Source organism: Aplidium turbinatum, chromosome 2 (assembly GCF_918807975.1).
Source record: "Aplidium turbinatum chromosome 2, kaAplTurb1.1, whole genome shotgun sequence".
NCBI classification, from domain to species: Eukaryota; Metazoa; Chordata; class Ascidiacea; order Aplousobranchia; family Polyclinidae; genus Aplidium; species Aplidium turbinatum.
The window spans coordinates 33,952,191-33,972,393 of record NC_137473.1 but is presented as its reverse complement, the minus strand read 5'-3'; the positions used below and the strand labels follow the sequence as shown (position 1 = coordinate 33,972,393).

Below are 20,203 nucleotides of genomic sequence, written 5' to 3'. Positions count from 1 at the left end.
AACAATACTGTAGTCAGCCAACACATGTAAATCTTACCTCCATCACAAATCTTAATGGCATTTTTCTGATTGCTAAATCCACCAAGGTTTTTCGGCATACTGGAAAGATGTTTGTGCAAAAACGGATCTTGATAGAGGAGAGTGGGGCAAGATGATCACTTTTTTATTTAAATGACCATAACTTTCAATTTCTTGTAAACTTTATCAAAACCGAGGTATTGGGAAAAATAACAACTTGTGCAGTGTTGATTATGTGTTTATTGAACAGTTTATAAACTTGTTAAATTGCTACAGTACATAGTAAGAAAGACACCGATACAACATTATTTTGCAGCAAACGTATCTTCATTTAATCGTGAAGAATTGCAAGACACAATTCCAAACACAACAGAGTCTTCATCTTTACAATTTTCATCATCTTTCCTACAAGAATTACCTTCAACATCTGTACCAAAACTTCAAATATCAAGTGAAACATCAAGTACTACAATAGTTTAAACATAAATACTGATGACGATACAATTCAAATTTATAAGTCATCAAAGATGCACTCGTCATCGTTGTTGAATTGCTTTGAATGCCCTTACAAACATAGCTTCTACCTTTGTTAGAACAATAACTATAGGCGATAACTAGTATAACATTGGTCAACAGCAAATTTTAAACAAAAAAAGCTGCATTTGCCCATAAAAATATTTTGAAGATGTTTTTAAAAATGCCTTTGTTTGTTTCTAACACATCAAGTGTTTAACATATTTTGTATTTTTTAATTTGATCTACAAAAGGTTGCCTCAGTGATGCCAGATGCAACCAAGTTTTCCACGGTACCGCCTCAAAATTTCTTCAATTGCACAGGCGTTTCGCACTGTAGTGCATCTGTATCATATGATGGGAAGTGTGTGTATTTCGTGTGGGATTTTAATCTATACTTTAGAATCTTGTGCTTGTTTGGCTGGAGTTTGATTTTTTCAAACCTTGGTAAAAATAATAGCTGTTCTGTTTGGGTTTAGACCCTGGTGGCAGAAGCACTGTGCAGTTTTTGTTTTTCCTGTTGGTAAATTTAATATTTAACCATTATATTTGTTCAGATGTAGATGACTCTATTAGATTCCTGACGAAGACATCGTGTGATGTCGGAAACATTCGATGTATAATTTGTTTCAATGTAGTTTTTGTTTTCTGAAAATTTTAAATTAAATGTAAATATGTTAAATCTGATTACGTTACCCGGCTTCGTATGCATCTGATTCAATTTTATATTTATAGATGAGGTGCACCGGTTGTACGCAGTATTTCTGTTAGAGTGGAGCTTCTGTAGTTTTCGTTCGCAGAATTTTATGGCTTAAATAATTCTGTTTTGTAAATTCCTTTTCCAAGCTTCATCAAAAATTTTACTAGTAACATTTTAAAGAAGTAAGTTTACTTCATTTCATTTCTTTGTAACTGTTTACATTTACACATTTTCACCATTCTAACTTAAGCGTGGCAACAACTTCAAATTCACCGACCTAAACATTTTACGTATCGCAACAATGTGAATTGCATAGCTATCTAGTAATCCATGCTCTGGTATTACAGTATAACATAAAAGAGAAAAATCCAAAGCAATATTCAGAATAGTCAAAATTCTTACATCACGACGCTGTAGTTATTAGCCTACATGACACAAGTGCTTTGTTGGAGATAATTAACTGTACAATGGTGATTTGTTTACAAGAAAAAGAACAGAAATGCTATTATCTTAAATCTTCACATGATAGAAAATTCTGACTTAGCCCAAGCTTCGTCCGGTAGCATAAGTGTAACTTTTGCGTTTTCAAGTTGTGATAACTTTTTGCTGGAAGCTGTATTGACCTGAAATTTCCTAACATTTCTACATTTTTGAGTTAGATTGTGTAAGCCAAACTTCAGAAAAAAATCTTTACACGTTCCTGGTAGCCTATAGAGGGACAAATTGTTTTTACACTCTTAACAGGAGGAATAGATACAATTGTATCTTCGCAATATTTTGTATGGAATTAGGCCTAATGCAAGAAAAAATACTTATTTTTTTATTTTTGAAAGAATAATGTTTTGTGATAACAAAAGAGTACAAAACACCTTACTTACAAATTCAACGATAATTTAGGAAGCTTTTTTTTATTTTTTTTCACAAATAACACAAGTTGTTTTTGCATGTGAATGTTCGTGGAAAAAAGGTGGGGCGCAAATCACAACTTTTCCAAGTTTTACGTTGTTTTGTGTTTTACGCTTTTACATTTTGTGTCCAAGTTTTACGCTTGTGGTCTCGCAGACTTAGCAACTGCCATAAATTAGAGGAATTGTCTAAGTGGTGCATTAAAACTTTTGGACCAATAGGAGCATACAGAAAGTATACCTACGCTCAGTGGCATACGCAGAGGGGGCCATAGGACCACCTCCCCCCCTTCAAAAAATAATGATTTTTTAGCGTGTTGTGATTGTGCAGTGCAAACCTGTTATTGTTGAAGAGTGGTTTTGGATAGCAGGGCTGTATTAACCGCCCCTTGTACCTACACTCCTTTCAGTTTGTTTAATGCTTTTTTTGCTATTTGAAACGAAAAAATCTTGTAAATATGGCTACAAAAGCTCGATATGCAATACCTTAAATCGCGCAAGGCCCTATATGTCGCTTCCGAAATCTCAGTTAGTGGGCCCAAATCTCTGTTTAGGGGCCCTCTCCTATTCATACTTAGTTGGTGGTGCACCGTTTATTGTCGATTTAAAAAAAAATGTAACAATACTGCTACTAAAGCACAAATGTCATAGCTTAGGCTGCATCTATCAAGTTTGTAGCCTAATTGATCATGATTTGAAATGACTATTTTAAATCAGCGAAACTGGTAAATCCATGTTATTTTGTTGAAGTTAACGGAGGAAATAGCCCACTGTACTACGCTCTCACTTTCTTGGAAAATGTGTTTCTTCAGTTGATAGTACAAGACTTGTCTTAAATTAAATGCTCGTGCAACGACAAAGATGTTTAATAATGGCATCCAGAAGCGTGACAGCAATTATTCAGCGTATACTTTTGAATTCAAGATGATTTTTTTAATTCAAAAACTTTTGAGGAGGGAGGGAGCTTGCATACGGAAGTAAACTCCACGTCATGAGTTTTTTTGTAACTACCTTGTTGAAGTAGGCTGTTTTGTATTCAACCTAGCGTCTTATTTATGTAAAGACAAACGCTAGGTTATTCTTTTCCCTAAGTTTTAGTTTTTATATTTTAAGAGTGACGCAATATTACATGTTTTAGAGACGAACTTTTTCATTGCCAAACTATCCACTGAAAACAACCCTGTAAAATCATTTAATTTTTTTAATTAAACTCCATAGCTCTTTGAATTGTTATGTAGCCAAACATGGAGTCCCAACAAATTGCGGAGTCAGTCAAATGTCTTTGATTCAAATTCACAACCTATGGTTTAAAAACATTTTAGGCATCTTTACTAAAACGTAGGGGCCCACTAATGAATTTCGGAGGGAGGGGAGCGAGATAGTGCTCACACGGCCCTGTAAGGCAGGCCTTCTTTTTTGTTATATATGTTCAAAGTTTGTTTAAAGAACGGTACCGTAATAAATTGGTTTAGTTCTTAGAAGTTTTTACTCACGTAGAAATAGGCCCACATGAGCTTTAGGCCTGCATTACCCATATTCCGGCATTGCTTAACAGCTTTAAAGAGTCGAGCTCAACGTACCCAAAGTACCAAGAAGTGTTTGTTTTACTGTAGTTTTTTAAAATTTCTTGTTGACCAGGGTGATAACTTTATATTTGTTTTTTAATAATATGGTCTTTTGTTAAATTTTAATTGTTACTATAATTTGCAAACAATCATTAAAACAAGGTTGTTGCATTTAATGAATTGAAATTTAACTATAGGCAGACAAAACAAAGTAACTTTAACGGGTTTAACATAATGTATGACACAAAAAATATAAATACGGTATATTATAACATAATTAAAATAAATTTTTCACATTTTCGACACATACTTGTGCTCTCATCACGAACAATAAATCTGCAGTATAAGACATAAAATGAAAATTATAAGATAAATCTGATTATGCACTATACTGTAACTGTAACGACACTCCGGACTGAAAAGCATTAACTCGACGAGTGATTCAAGAATGATTAAGAATGAATTGAAGTTTTCAAACAGATAGTCGTGTCAAAGCTACAAAGCAATCCATTGATTACTTAAAAATGATATAAATCTTTGTTAATGTTGGTTTTTTGCTTTTAGGCTCAAAAGTGGAAATAGACAAACTTAAAGAAAGGACGCTCAAATTATATGATCCAAAATATGATGTTGATTCATGCAACTTCACGATCTCTTCAGACAATTTGCCAGAAGTTTGTGCTGAACTTTTTTTAGTTCATTTCTATCAAGGAAGGCTCATTCCCAACGACAACAAGTATAATCCTAAAACCCTAGAAATTGAGTTAGCGCAATCGGACCAAAAAGTGGATGTTGATCAATTAGTTTTTAACGCTCGAAATAACCATCTGATATCCATAATTGGATACCCTGGAGCAGGAAAAACGACCTTGTCCAAGCGCCTGGCAAGACGTCTTTGTCAACATGGAGATTTGCTTGTTTTACGAAAGCTTTTTATGTACATGAATAACTGTGATGGCGAAACATTTACCTTACAAGAATTTTTATTGGGAGATAGTAACTATAATTTGAATGAGAACGAAAAAAATTCTGTTTTTAAATGGATTAACACCAATCAAGATAAAGTTTGCATCATTCTTGATGGATTTGATCAAGTGAAATGGAATCTGAAAGAAAAAGTAAAACATTCCAGTTACAGCAGTTCACTCACTTTTCAAGAGCTTGTGTCAAACCTTTTCTATGGAAAGTTTCTATGTAACTGCCATCTCATCTTCACTTCTCGTCCACACGCATTGCTTTCTATTCCTCAAAAGTGTAGACCGAATCTTTCTTTCTTTCTTCGTGGTTTTACCTCTTCGGACATGAGAAAATTGTTTAACGCTTTAATAAACAATCAGAGCAAAGCCGATGAACTTTGGGAAGCCTCGACCACAAAAACGCCCCAGATAAAATCATTATGGCACAATCCACTGATGTTGCAACTGTGTGTTAGTGCCTTATTGAGTTCATCAAAACAAGTCAAACAGATTTCTACAATGACTAATGTGTTTCAGATTGTACTACAAAATCTTAAAGCGTCAGGTCATGCCATTTCCTTGTCGGATAAAATTGTCATGAAATTATCTAAAATCGCTTATAAAGCAACAAAAAAAGGCACTGTACTAATCAGCACAAAAAATCTTAAACGAAAAAATCTTACAATCGAGAAAGTCCAGGATCTCATCGTAACTTTATTAGGAGCCAACACAAAGTGTGCACTGTTGGAAGGTACCCAACAATTGTATTTTACACACCAAACATTTCAAGAGTACTTCTCAGCTTTGTATCTTTGTCACAAAATGTCGACAAGAAAGTTTGCATTGTTTGTCCGAACCAATCTGCTCAATGATCATTGGTCGATTGTTATACAATTTCTATCTGGGCTTCTGCTGGATCCAAGCAAAGAAAATGGTAACTTCACACTTTGTAAAACATTTATTGGTCTATCGTATGCAACTTAATGTTTTTGCTTTATGAATGATTTTTTTTGTTTATGATGACCAATTTTAATGTTTGTTTTTTTTCTGGAGAAAGTAATTTTTTAACAAGTAAATTTTGGTTATGTTTTTCCGCTTAGTAAATCAGCCCGGAGCAGGATTTAAACATTTTTTAAATCTAAATTGAAAATAAGAAAAACAATTGTGACGTTTACACTCCTCAATAGATATTATTTTTTTATCAGTTTTTAAAACAAATCAACAATATTAAAAAGTAGTTTAAATTTGAGATTACAATAATTTCAATTTTCACAGCAATGGGTTAAAGCATCACGTGATCTTCAACTAAGCACCTTTCTAAAAAAGTCGAATTGTTTTTATTACAAAAACTTTAGACTTTCTAAAAATGAAACATTTTGTTTATAACTTCAGCGGAAATGTGAGTATTTACATTTTGTGTAGGTCCATGCAGTGACACAAAGAACTGTCAGTCATCAATTGAACCAGCTTCAACGTCTTCACATTGTTCTCAACACTCCGAAACCTCATCCAATACTTCACGTGAACAACTATTATCTCAACCTTTGTCAGTGGTTCAAACCATAAGAAATGTTTTAAGAGCTACTATGAAAAGATTGTTTCCAGGTGAAGAGCCTAGTAATATAATATTTATAGTTTGCCTCCCTGGTTTGCCTATAGACTAGTTGAAACAATGTAGGCCAGATGCATTGTGCCTTTTCCTTAAGTTTCATTCTGCTGGCTTCAGCGTAGGAAAAAGTAAACTCGGTTGCTGAAATGAAGTAGCCAACTTGTAGGCTAGTTTGCTTATGTGTTTTCTCTAAATTCTTGAGCTTCATGCTGACATTGTTTGCGTGAATATCTAAAACTGTTAGGCTAACTGGTTTTTCCTCATTTATGTTGTCGATTTTACGTATCTTATGTGATGCAACATATAGATTTGTTTGTTATGTCAAGCCAGGTCAATTTAATTGTTTCGATAGCGCCATATAACAAACAAACAAACATAGTGAATACAATTTTCGAAGAAATGTATTGTATATCAGTAGGTTAGAGCAGGGGTCCGCAAATAGCCGGTCACGATCTAAAATTTGGGTCGTGAGATCATCCAAAATGGGTCACAAAACGCTTAAAACTTACTATACAATATACTGTAACTTGTATGGAAAAAATAAATACATTCATAAACTCTTTGATGTGCTGAGTTTCGTACAATTTTTTACAAGAAAATTTATACCTTTGATTGTAGTACAGTAGTCCCTGCTTATTAAGCCCACGGGTATAAAGCCTAGAAGACACCTTCAGCAAGGACATGAAAACTCTCTCAGCTTATCTCCAGAACTGGCGACTGAAACTCAGCGAAACCAAAAATGTGGCAGCTACTTTCCACCTACACAATCGGGAAGCTTATCGTGAGCTACATGTTCAGAACAAAGGAAAAATTCTGTCCTTCTGCCCCGAATCAAGGTATCTGGGGTGACATTAGACAGATTGCTCACATACCACCACCATTTGGTGCTACTGCGCAAGAAACTGACATCCTGCGCTGCGCTATTCAAGCGCCTGGCAGGCTCCAGCTGGGGGGCGAGAGCTGACACTTTGTGTATAGAAGCCTTAGCCCTTGTCTGCTCTTCAGAAGAGTACTGTGCACCTGTTTGGTGTGGCAGTGAGCACTGCGACTGGTGAGCACTGGCAGTGAGCACTGGCAGTGAGCACTGCCAGTGAGAACATCGACACTGCCATAAACAGCGCATTACGCAGAGTGACCGGGTGCCTGCGTCTCACACCATTGGACAATTTTCCCATTCTCGCTGGCATCCAACCTGCTGAGCTTCGTCGCGAAGCCGACGGGCACTGGAGCCTAACCATCTTCTTCACCACAAGATCTCTGGCCCCCCACACGAGCATCCCCGTCGACTGCAATCAAGACACCCATTCGTGCCAGCCGCTCAACTTTTGATCAACGCAGTTGTTGAACAAGACATCTCTGCGGTTACTTGAGCGGACCATGAATGGAATTCTGAATGGAAGTCAAGTACCACCAGACTCCATTCGTTCATCTCCGACGCCGACACATGTCCCATCGGCCTGACACTGCAAAGACAGGAATGGGTGCGCCTCAACCGTTTTCGCACGGGTGCCGGGCTTTTCGCTCAACCATGCACCGATGGGGAATGGCCTCTTCTTCCTTCACTTATGAATGTGGCGCTGAGGAACAAACCGCAGACCACATCATCAATGACTGTACCATCTTCAAGCCACCTAACGGAGTGGAAGGTCTGCGCGTCTTGGATGATGAAACCAAAGACTGGCTGCTCTCTAGTAGCCTTCCAGTGTAGTCCGGGAAAATCGTGAGCCTGGGATGGTAAAAGGATAGAGCCGAGGCTTAGGCTACACGAAGACGACGCCCACGGTTAATAGGTCCACCCAGTTATTAAGCCCAATTTGGTCTATTCCGGAATTACTGAAGGTGTAAGAGTGGTAGAAAATTGTCTCCCTGCTTAAAGGGATACTAAAGGAAAAACCTGACTTGGCGATTTTCCACGTTCTTTGTGTTTAACATACTACCATAAAACGATTTTCAATAAAATTTTGCCCCATTGCGGTCTGATCAGCATTCCGCGCGTACTTTTGTCAGAGCTTTCAAAACCAGAATGGGCCTGAGCAGCCAAGCGTGCGACTGTACAGTCTACGTAATAAAAGACGAGCAATCAGCTGATCACGCAACAATTGTTACTGCCGGCGATTTAACTGTAGGCTATGTATGTATCTACATCAAAACATCAGATTTCAACGTCAAAACATCAGACAGTTTGCTCAAAACCTCAGATCTGATGTTAAAACATCAGATGTTGTAACGTGGCTTTGTTATTGCTGTCTTTTGTGACGTATTCTCGAGCTGTGTTTGCACTTTTTGGTCATTTTGAGAAAAAAAATGAAAATAAAGGAAACATTGGACTATGAGCCTTGCCAGCGCCATTGAAAACAAATTTTTTTTAGGTAATTTTTTTTTGAAATGTATTCTTGAATGTTCAGTTTACTCATTTTAATGCTTAATTCCCGTTTGAAATTTTCATTTATAGGCCTTTAATAAGCCCAAAATCGTCCGGTCCTGATGTGGGCTTAATAAGCAGGGACGACCGTATTGAAATGAATATTAAATTGCAAAGTATTTTGCACAAAATTATATGCTTCTGAAACATTTGGGTTGCGAAGCTTTCGAACGATTGTCTTTTGGGTCGCACTCGCATCAACAAGTATTTGCGAACCCCTGGGTTAGAGTAGCCTACCTCATCAAAGTCAGAATGCCATTGCGTCTAGCGACCAATAAGCGGTCATCTAGTGAGCCACCATCCCATTACAATAGGTCTAATTACACATTTATCCTGAAAGGCGTGTGAAGACAGACGTAGCCTACTTTAATAAAAAAAAAGATTAGCCAGTGAAATTGAAAATAAGCGTTATATAAACGTTGTATCTGCTGGCCTAGCATAATTTTTCATAATCAGTTTAGTTGCAGTTACTTAATGTGTGAGAAGATTGACTGCGTTTCCAACCGAGTGAATAAGTATAAGTAGGCTACAGTTCATAGTTCATTCGGAGAAGAGCGAGTTACATTTTGTCAAGTTATTCTTTCAATGTAAAACTTGATTTTCTAGATTTTTGAAATAATTTTTTTATTTAAACATAAATGGGTAAGCAGGAAAAACAACTTAAGAGCCATTGACCTAAAGCCCTACTCTAGATCAATGGTTCTTAACCTGGGAGACAAGACACTCAAAGGAGTGTCAACTATTTCTCACAGCAACAAAGAGCGAAAGCTCTACAGTCTTCAACAATACTTAATTACTCTTGCAGTGTGCTGTAATGTCAATATCTGTTATTTTTTTTGCCGTTCATATTTTTTTGGGAACTAGGAATCACATGGAGGTATATATGCAAACAGAGCCTTGTTGAGCTTGCTTTGCAGTCTGGCTTCCTTTTAAGTGAAAAAGAATACTGTAAAATTCTTAGTGCTAGTATTTATTGCATTATATAACGAAAAGCCTTAGCATCCCAAACATCTATTTTTTTACCATTGCAACTTACTGTATTGATAGTTTTTATGTAAATCGAACTAGTGAACGCGTAGCCTATTTTTGTTGTGATGTTTCAAATATAGCCAATGCATAATAGCACTAGACACACGCGTTTCTAATCAGCAGTGAATTAAGCAAGTAGAATTTAGGTGACGTCCCTCAAAAACTGAGAGATGTGAAATAATCCGAAATGAAAACATTTCTCACTTAACTATAGGTTACACGCACTAAGTAAACTATTAGGCTAACTTAAGCAATCTTAGTTTTAATAGAGGTATGCAGGGTTGGAAGTAACGACTAGTTGTCACTATTCGATAGCGTTATTCGTTGCTTTCCGAATATCGAATGCTCATACCCATTCCTTTTAAAAATAAATATCGAATGCGCGTTATTCACTGCTTTTTTATGCAAGCAACGAAATCATTATTCGTTTTTCACTAATCGATCTTTAGGAGAACTGCTGAATCATTTTTTGTTGTTCACTCACTTCGTCGTCAAAACGAATTTACGAGATTTAGTTTTCGGATTACTATCCGACCTAGCCCCCTTCCGGTTTTCGAACTTTAAAGGGTTAAGGAAAATTTTGCAGCAACAAAGTTCAGAAAAACCATGCCAGAGTCATTAACAGTGTTGCCAACCTTGCGGTGTTCCCACAAGTTTGGGCTTATTTTTGTTTTCAAGTTTGCGTATTTTTTTTTCAGTTTGCCGGTTGCTTGTTTTTGAGCTTGTTTTTTGGCCAGTCAAACTTTTTTTAACTTGTTTTTGACACTGAAATTGCGAGGTTTTTATTGTAGTCAACATTGTATCCTTTCTTTTCAAGATAATTGCTTGGAATGGCGTAAACAAATGTCATTCTTGAAATAAACGTGATGTATGGACTGCAAAGGTTATATTGAAAATTGAACTGCTAAACTGCGTGCTTTATGCTGATTGGTATTGGTTGCAAATTATTGGGCTTGTTTTTGTGTTGATATGCCTGTTTTAGGCTTGTATTTTAGATTCACTTGTTTGTTTAAAAAAAAAACAACTTGGCATCACTGGTCTTTAAATACGCAAATGCAATATTTTTAGTAATTGCTAGGGTTGCCAGATTGGGCGCTTTTACGCCCAATTGGGCTACTTTTGATTTCTTCAGGCGCCAAAAATTTGCGTTGGGCGCGCTTTTTTGGATGGCGCCCAATTGGGCTACTTTTTTTATAGTATAATATAATTTTTTATGTAAAAATTGTGTCATGTTTAAGATTTTTACCTAATTCGTAGTTATTTCATTGAGGAGGAGCATTTTTGGAGGCCTCGGTCAGGCAGGGTTACCAATTTGGTAGGCTATAAAGATGCCAATTTTCAAAAATGTGCATATTCATTCTTTAGTATCTGGCAAACCTGGCAACTTAAGTGATCCAGGTTTTCATGAAAATGCAGTGAGTGGACATCAGTTCAGATTTGTTTTTATTTCTGACCATCGCAACGAAAAACAATGTGTGTCAAACATAGCAGGGGTCTAGAAAAAGGTAGAAGCGACAAAACACGGACGCTATAACGTGCATGATGCCAAAGCAGGACAATCAGTTATGACATGGTCGCAACACCTTAATAAAGTTTTTACAAAATGTAGAAAGATGAGAAAAAAAGGCTAGTGAAGGCATTTTTTGTGTTTAGGTACCGGTGCCTGTTTGTAGTTATTTTAACAAACAGTTGATTGAATCTTTATCCTCGGACTGGGAAAGCTTCTTGAATAGCTTAATCCTGGCAGTTTCGCATACTTGTAGAGGCTTTAAATTACTGACGCAGGCCCGGTCACCAAGATTGACAGAGTGAAGTTGTCGATTGTTGAAGTGTTGTCGCCGAGGAACTAACCCATCCATTAGGTGCCACTGAATGGAGATCAGTCCTGAAAATGAGTTGCTCAAGCGCACACCCCGAGAGTCGAACCAGTGCCGCTTGATCTTAAAGCTTCTTCGTTCTTGAAGTCACGCGCAATGCGCTAACCAAGTACCAACTGAGCTATCGGGTGATTGCATGGTTGCCAATCTGTTTGAAAGATGTGAAGAACTGGAAAAACACTTAAAATTTGGGACTGATGGTCAAGCGCTCCGGAATAATTTTGTATATTAGCCTATCTTTTTGCTCGGGCTCCATTTTGGGCTCCATTTTAGAACCCCCAAAAAAATTGGGCTACTTTTTGCATCAGCTTGGGCTCTTTTTTATATTAACCTCTGGCAACCCTAGTAATTGCTTTTCATTGCTTTTTTTAAGTATCGATAGCGGAGAGTCGTTGCTTTTTTGGGCACTATCGAATAGTGAAATAGTCGTTGCTTTTTGACTAACGACTTCCAACCCTGGAGGTATGAGATAGTATACTTTGTATATTGTAGTGAAAAAAGGAACACCTCGGATTAATTTTGGAAGTTTTACAGTTTCGTGAAAAGTTGTGAATCTCATATGAGTGAAATCGGTTCCTCAAAATGCGCACGCTGAATGTTAAACGATCATTGGTTAATTGTGCCGTTTCTTCGTTCACAAAGTCCGACGTGCACTGATGTCGGTTCAGTATACGTAACATTAACTTTGTAAATGTGCCATATGTTTAGGTAAAGACAAAAACAAAAAGGGTGTGTTTCTAAAAGAGTTAAGACGAAGAACAAAGAAGGCTGCTAAAAGTAGGTATTGGTCTTGTGTTTCCCTCATTTAAGTTAGCTAAAATAACCTGAATTATTTTATATACACTTAGTTTGTTCAAGTAGTTGAAATTTTATTATCAAAAGTGTGGGACATTGTTATTATGCAAGGGCTTGTACAAAACAAAAAAAATTAAATTCAACTTCTGCATAGCATTTGGATGCAACAGGATATTCTACGACCTCTGGTAAATTGTTTTTTAAATTCCCGTCTAAACCTCAAGCTAACAACTGGTGCGTGACGCTTCTACCAAACTACAGTATATTGAGTGTTAAGTTGTAGTAGGGAATGGTTGTTGACGTGTGTTGAAGTTGATTGCTAAAACCAGTTCTATCAAATGGACACAAGACAGTACACCGTGGTGTCAACGTTCAGAAGATTTTTTTCAAATAGGCTATCCTCACAATGCACGACATTACACACTAGGCAAGAAAAGTAAAATTTGTCTATAAATAAATGAACTGTTTTTTTTTAAACTTATTTTCCGATAAGCCTTGCAACCAGAGTCGTGCGAGCACCGGCCTTCCCCCTTCCCCGAAATCCACCAGTGAGCCTATGTTTAGTGATGACGCTTAAAAATAGGACAAGAAAGCGTAAAGTGAGGGCCGCAAACTGGTTTGGTTTTGACACTTCATCCTTGGACTGACAAAGCATTGATGCAAAGCACACAGATATTCTTGGTAGTTTCGCATACTTGTAGAGGCTTAATAACAGATAAATTGTATTTAATCTGTAACCATTTTCTACTGTAGTACCGTATTTAAAACAAGCTAAGCTTTGGTTTTCTAGTAAGACTACATTACTACAGCTTGGTTCAAAAGGCTAGGCCTATCAATTATTCTTTGTTGTATGGTTAGGTCATAATCGTCGACCTATCCTTCATATCAGCAAGATATTGCGGGAAAGTAACAATTGTGAGGTCATGAAGACGATAGGGAGTTGTTTTGATGACGGTTGGATACAAATGTACCATTCCGACACTCAAAATGACTTTCACGCAGTGATGTCATTCTTGAAGTCCATGCCGGCTCGAATCGGATTCCTTGGTCTACGTGGAATGACATCGAATGAACTTCTTCCATGGATCGAGGCAATCCAATCAATGCCGGGATCGGTAAAATATTTTCTTTAATTTTCATTTTATTGGAGTATAGTTATTTTACATTAAGATCGGTAATGATTCATTATGTTCATTTAATGTGGTATTCGGTGCCATACGTAAGCCTAAGAGGTATGGGGCAGCAAGCTGCCAAATTGTCAAAAAAGAGACAAATTTTGTCGAAAAATCTACAATTATTTGGGCAAAAGTTGGTAAACAACAAGCAGTAAATTTACATCAGTTAAAAAGTTTCAAGTTTCACAAAACGTGTAGGTCAACTTCAACATGTAATATTTGTTTTGTACAGTGTCCAAATAACAAAATTTTATGTATTTTGTGTACTTACCGCTCGGTATCAGCCTGATTGTATCATGTTGATTTGGAAAGCTACTGTACAAAAATGAAATTATTTTGCATTATTTAATATTTCTAAAGAAATAATGAAATTAACATGATGCTGTTGCTATAACAGCAATATCCAGTAATCCCTAAACAAGAAGACCTTTTTGCTTGTAAAAAAAAAACAATGGCAGGCTGGGTTTTATTGAAACATTTATTGACAAATCTGGTTTGAGATGAAAATCAAGGGTCGGTTGCTTTAACTTTTGCCATGCTCAATTGCTCAAATGAGGATTGATAGTTTCAGCAGTAGGCTATGCCAAATTGCCAGTGCGGTAAAATTAAGGTTATAAAGTCGTAAAGTTGCCGTGCTTTTCTACCCCGCTATTCGTTTTCAGTGCAAAATAAATCCAAAGTAGCTTAGACCTTTCATATTTGAAAGTTTTGGTATTGTTAATGTAGAGTGGTTACTGGTTAGCTAGTTATGGCAACCCTGTGCTGACTAATAGGCTATTAGTATTATTAAATAGTCCGCCCCCATAGCTCAGTTGCTTGGCGCGTGACTTTGTGTAAAAAAAAGCTACAAGATCAAGCGGCGCTGGCTTGAGTCTTGGTGTGTGCGCTTGAGCAACACATTCTAAGGGAAATAAAAAATAGTAACTTTAGCGGGCTTAGCATACTTTATTTCACACAGATCCTCCATTTTGGTACGAAAGCTAAATCCTGGCTCTTAAAATTCTTCAACAATTGTCTGGCCGGTGCAACAATCCCAAAGATCTGGAGAAAAGCAAAGGTAGTAGCTCTTTTGAAACCCCAAAAAGATCCCTCTTCCCCAAAGAACTATAGACCAATATCACTTTTATGCATCCTCATGAAAGTATACGAACGCCTCATACTAAATAGGATTTCAACGCAAGTAGATGACCAACTTACACATGACCAGGCAGGTTTTCGACCAGGGCGCTCTTGTTGCGGTCAAGTATTAAACCTAACTCAATATATAGAGGATGGATTCGGACAGAAACTCGCCACTGGAACCGTCTTCGTAGACCTATCTGCCGCTTATGATACCATCAACCATAGGGCCTTGCTTCTTAAACTGGATCAAGTCATCAAGAACCCCACAATCAACCAAGCTATTCAATCACTTCTTACAAATAGACGATTTTTTGTTGAGATGATTGGTCGAAAAAGCCGCTGGAGAACCCAACGTAATGGCCTGCCGCAAGGCTCTGTCCTTGCACCTATCTTATTTAACATATACACCAATGATCAACCAAAACCCCCCAACGTACGTCGTTTCATTTATGCCGACGACCTCTGCCTAGCTACCCAATCAAAAAACTTCTCGGTGATAGAAAAGACCTTAACAGGAGCACTCTCCGAGTATTCCACATATTACAAGTACTGGAGCCTAAATGCAAATCCTTCCAAAACCCAAGCAACATGCTTTCACTTGAACAATCATAAGGCTAGCCAAAAACTTATCATCAATTGGGAAAACACTGCTTTACAATATACGCAGTGCGTAGTCAAATTTATCTTACGATTTTTCATTTTATGTATTGCAGATTTAATTCTTGATGAGGACACACGTACGTGTCGAAAACGTTTGAGTTTATTTTATTTAATTATGTTATATTTTGTGTGAAATAAAGTATGCTAAGCCCGCTAAAGTTACTATGTTTTATTTCTCTATGGTTCAACAAAGCAAACTCTCTACCAAAGCTTTAACATTCTAAGGGCTTCTCTCCATTCAGCGGCACCTAATGGTTGGAATAATTTCCCGGCAACAACACTTCAATAATCGGAAAACTTCACTCTGCCAATCTCGGTAACCGGTCCTGCGTCAAGAGCTTCTACAAGTATGCGAAACTACTAAGAATAACCTATCAAGGCTTTGTCAGTGCAAAGATAAAGATTTAAAAACCAAATAGACATTAAAAAAAAATGCTTTCATTCCCTCAAAAATATTCTGCGTAGATCATTGTTGGTTGTATTACAAGGTTTTACTTTCTGCTGAGTCCCAACAACTTTTCAACTAAACGTTTAATTATTATCATTTTCTGACAACTCTTTGCAGTTTTAAAAAATATACAAAAATAACATTCATTTCTAAAAAGTTAAATGATAAAACCTTGTTATTAGATTATTTGGATGGATCTCTACGGCAACAGACTATCAAGCGTCGAGGACGTCATTACGATCTTGCATAAAATTGAGAAGAAATTAGTGATGCGATATTGCCTTGATAGGGGTGATGGGGAAAGGAGAGATTTGAAAATGGAAGAATGTGCCAAGCTGCAGAATGCCCTGAATACGATGGAAAATAAGGTGGGAGCTATTCTCGTTGTATCAGCGACGTTTAATAGCCAGAATATTTTTTTTTGCGGGGCAATAGCAGTTTTGTGGGGCTAATATTTTAATTATTAAGCCAAGAATATTAATTATTGCTGCCAAGAAGTACAGCCTGATTTGTCACATTCTGCAGAAATTTTTCAGATGTTACAAACTTTTGCTGACTGTCTGATTGAGTTCTTCTAAAATCTATATCCTAACGTCTTCTTCTTCGAAAAGTTCAGTCAGACTATCGCTTTTTAACAGTCTGATTAAACGTTTTTCAATTTCCTTTTATTCGTTTTCTGCTGCTTTCCCAAGGCAACAAAATCTTTTTATATTATTACGAGTCAGCAAAAAGTAAAAAAAAACTTAGCAAATTTTAGTCAAACAGTAACAGTAGGCCTACCGGTAATCAAAATGTGACTAATCAGGCCGTATTTCCAGGTGGTCATGCGGCTCGCTCGTTCATTGAACTAACCAATTGCATATGAATCGCGTGTTTTCAACGGTGGCCTAGATATCATTCATCATCATCATCATTTTCAGCCCGTAGTAGCCCACTGCTGAGCGAAGACCTTCCCCTTTTCTTGCCAATCCAGTCGATCGTGTGTTTTTATGTAGGCTACCAGTTTGTCGTCTAGATATAAAAGGAGCAAATTTTGTGCCACTCAAAATTCCGAAGTAAAATACATTGCTCATCAAGTAGTCAACAACTTAATTAACCTATTCCAGTGTTAATAAAAGTATAGGTTAAAGTAAAATGGGCCATGTGTACTGTGTAGGCTTACCTATTATGTGGCAAGGTGGGTCACCGTAGACGGCTATTCGAAATTTTCCTGAAAGACTATGCAAGACTAGGCAAATCTTCGTCAAAGATGCGATATTAAAATCACGTGGCCATGAAAAAGATGATTTGAAACTTAATTTCAATTTTAAACCAAACTTAGTGGCTCAAGTTTCTACAGAAATCTAATGAATTTAGTCTAATACAAATTGTAAGAGCTTTGGCAAAAGACAGAATATTGGAGCACAAAAATAAACAAAAAGCGACCAAAACATGGCGAAAATTTAGATCTTTTTTTTTTAATCTTGAAATTCACATTGTTTGATTTGCTAAATAACTTTTGTGTTTTTAAAATGTGATAACTTTTTTACCGGAAGCTCCATTGACCTGAAAATCCCGATATCTCTACATTTTTTTTAGTTAGATTGAAAAGGTCATCATTTTAAAGTAATGTTGTCATTAGACTAGATTTTTTTTACAGGAGTTAAAGATCAAGGTTAGTCTTTCTCTGTGGCTCAAAGCACAAAAACTGTTGATGGCAAATCTTTGATCACCTGCCGGGATTGACAGTAGCCCAGATTTGCTTCAAAGAGCTCTACTAACATAAACAGCAAAGGACAAAACATTTACAATTAATTTGCATTCCAGCCAGACTAGATCTTTTCACTTTATTTTTTATTCCATTTATAAGCACCTGTATTTGTGACCATATTATAGGCCTACGGTAGGCCTATAATATGGTCACAAATGCAGGTGCTACCATATCATACCCTACCATATTATAGGCTTACCATATTTTCATCGCCTAATAAGGAGACACGTTTTTTAAGCAAGTAAATGGCAAGCATACTTTTACGTTTGAAGATTCTTTTACCTCTTTCTGGGTAAGTATAGGTCTCTAAAATCAAGAATTGTATATATAGGTCTCTATAATCAACGTAATATAGGTCTTTAAAATCAACGTAAAATCAAGAATTGCACAATCCAAACAAGCTTTCATCAAAATGGACAAAATACTGAAATCTAATTCAATCTCTCTAAACACTAGAATAAGAATTTTACATGTGTACATTTGGTCAGTTCTGCTATATGGCTGTGAATCCTGGACTGTATGCCCGAAGATAGAGAAGAAGATCAACAGTGCTGAAATTTGGTTCATTTGTAGAATGATGGGAATTAACTGGATGGATAAAATCACTAACGAAGAAGTGTGGAGACGCTCTGGGTGCACCCCTGGCGTCCTCATCACAACTATCAAAAAAGGCAAATGACATTTATCGGGCATGTCTACCGCAAACGCGGAATTGAACACTCGGCAATGATGGGGCGATTTCCTGGTCAGAGGCACCGGGGGTGTCCACGTTTGGAAATCTTCAAAAATCTTTCAACATGGACAAACCAAAATTTTGAAAACCTAATTAGAAGTATGGACAATCGATCGTTGTGGAGACTCACGGTAGCCGACGCCTTATTCAGGCATGGCCGATGATGATGATAGGTCTCTGCAGCAAAAACAAACGCAATAAAAAACAAGAAAGACTTATTTATTAGATTTGGTTGGCCCATACATATTTTGCAGTTCCCTTTTAAAACCATGGCTATCTAGAGTTAAGGCCCAGTTTTTAGGGGAAGGTGGGGTAAAGTGGAATGCCTAAGGGTTAATTCAGTACAGTTCACTGATTTTGCCAAAAAATTTAACTTTTTTTATTTGAGCGTTAATTCTAACATATTTCGACAATTTTTAAAGTGCACTTTTGATGACTGCCAGCTTTTTTATATAAATTTTTTTAATTTTAAAATTACCTCCAATAGTCCACTTTACCCCGCATATGTGGGGTAAACTGGACCGTTGTAAGTTTTGAGCAAATTCCGTAATTTTTTTCCACGCAATCAAATTGTTTACAACTAGCATCATTAGGGAAGTCATTATGAAACTTTACAACTGCAGTTCATAAGTCCATTACGAATCAAACTTTGAAGATTTTTTTTAAAAACGGAGTTCACAGATAAAGTTGTCATCTTCTCATTGCAACCAGCGCAGGCTTCATGCGCCCACAGGATGTCCTTTGGTGATAACGAGGTATTCTGAAAAACAAGAATATAACTAAGTTAAGAACCAGCTCGTCTACTCGATCATGATTGGTGGGATATTCCGCCCCGTTAGCTCAGTGGTTACGAGCCCGGCTCAAGATTACGCGACGCTGGTTCGACTCTCGGGGTATGCGCTTGAGCAACGCATTTCAGGAGTGCTCTCCATTTTGCGGCACTTAATGGATGCAATAATTTCAGGCAACAACACCTCAGCAATCGGAAACTTCACTCAGCCAATCGCGTTAACCGGCCCTGCGTCAAGAGCCTCTACAAGTATGCGAAACTACCAGGAATAGCCTATCAAGGCTTTGTCAGTCCGAGGATAAAGATTCAATAACCAACCAACCATATCAGAACAACTATCCATTTGAGTGCTAATTAGGCCTACACAGCTGTTGTGTAAAATAAGCTACAAGATTATAAGTAACACAGAACCTAATTCGGTCAAGAAATCATAAACAAGAAAAATATTTACTAATTTAACTGTTGGCCAAATTTAGGCTAGTCAGCATCAAGAGTGAATCTACGTAATGCGTACGTGATATAGTGAGGCTCATTTTTATCATTCAAAAAAACTTCTACTTTATGTACATAAGATACAATTTAAGTTACCATACATACCTTTCAGTAGATCAGAGGGTGCAAAAAGTAATTTCCGTGCTTTTTTGTGTCTTATAAACAATGAAGCCTTGAATAATGGCGTGTGCAGCTACTTTTCGTCATGCTTTACTAAACTTAATGGTATCCGCACAATAGTGAAACTTTAATAGCAAAAAAGGTGGGGTTCCACTTTACCCGGTTGGTCCGCTTTACCCCACCTTCCCCTACATTCTACAGTACAAGGCTTTTCCAGATATTGCCAACTTTTTGATAAATTCTATGAATGAAAATTTCAATAATTATATTTTCAAATCTATTTTATTCCCGTCCCTGGGTGACACAATGAGTGTCAACGTCATACGGTTTGAAAAAACGAAAAAATTTTGCGGAGAAAATTTTAGTCGCTCTTTTTTCCTTTTTTTTCTTCTGATATTTGGTAACAAACAGTCTCTCTGATATTCAGGCCCAGATTTAGAGGGGGCAGTTGCCCCGGGCCCCCCGACTTTTGAAGGGCCCCCCTATGTGGAAAAAATGTGATTTTGTGTTATTTTTTTCCTTTT

The 20,203-nt window shown here is 37.0% G+C and overlaps 1 protein-coding gene across 2 annotated transcripts; it reads left to right on the top strand.

Annotated features, from left to right (window-relative positions):
• The first annotated feature begins 5,474 nt into the window (after positions 1 to 5,474).
• LOC145765523 (uncharacterized) lies at positions 5,475 to 17,655 on the top strand. Of its 2 annotated transcripts, XM_082577354.1 has the most exons (7): positions 5,475 to 5,591; positions 6,080 to 6,262; positions 12,303 to 12,371; positions 13,248 to 13,504; positions 14,523 to 14,621; positions 15,977 to 16,162; positions 17,434 to 17,655. In XM_082577354.1, the coding sequence occupies exons 1-7, from the start codon at positions 5,480 to 5,482 to the stop codon at positions 17,500 to 17,502; spliced, it is 975 nt and encodes a 324-aa protein (XP_082433480.1). In that variant the 5' UTR covers positions 5,475 to 5,479; the 3' UTR covers positions 17,503 to 17,655. The 2 variants fall into 2 exon arrangements, with proteins under 2 accessions (XP_082433480.1, XP_082433481.1); XM_082577355.1 differs by lacking the exon at positions 14,523 to 14,621.
• The last annotated feature ends 2,548 nt before the right edge of the window (positions 17,656 to 20,203 follow it).

Coding starts and splice junctions, on each gene's coding strand:
- LOC145765523 (XM_082577354.1), top strand. CDS start 5,480: ATGTCGACAAGAAAGTTTGCATTGTTTGTCCGAACCAATCTGCTCAAT. Junction 5,592..6,079: donor GGATCCAAGCAAAGAAAATG/GTAACTTCACAC, acceptor CATTTTGTGTAG/GTCCATGCAGTGACACAAAG. Junction 13,505..14,522: donor TCCAATCAATGCCGGGATCG/GTAAAATATTTT, acceptor TATTTCACACAG/ATCCTCCATTTTGGTACGAA.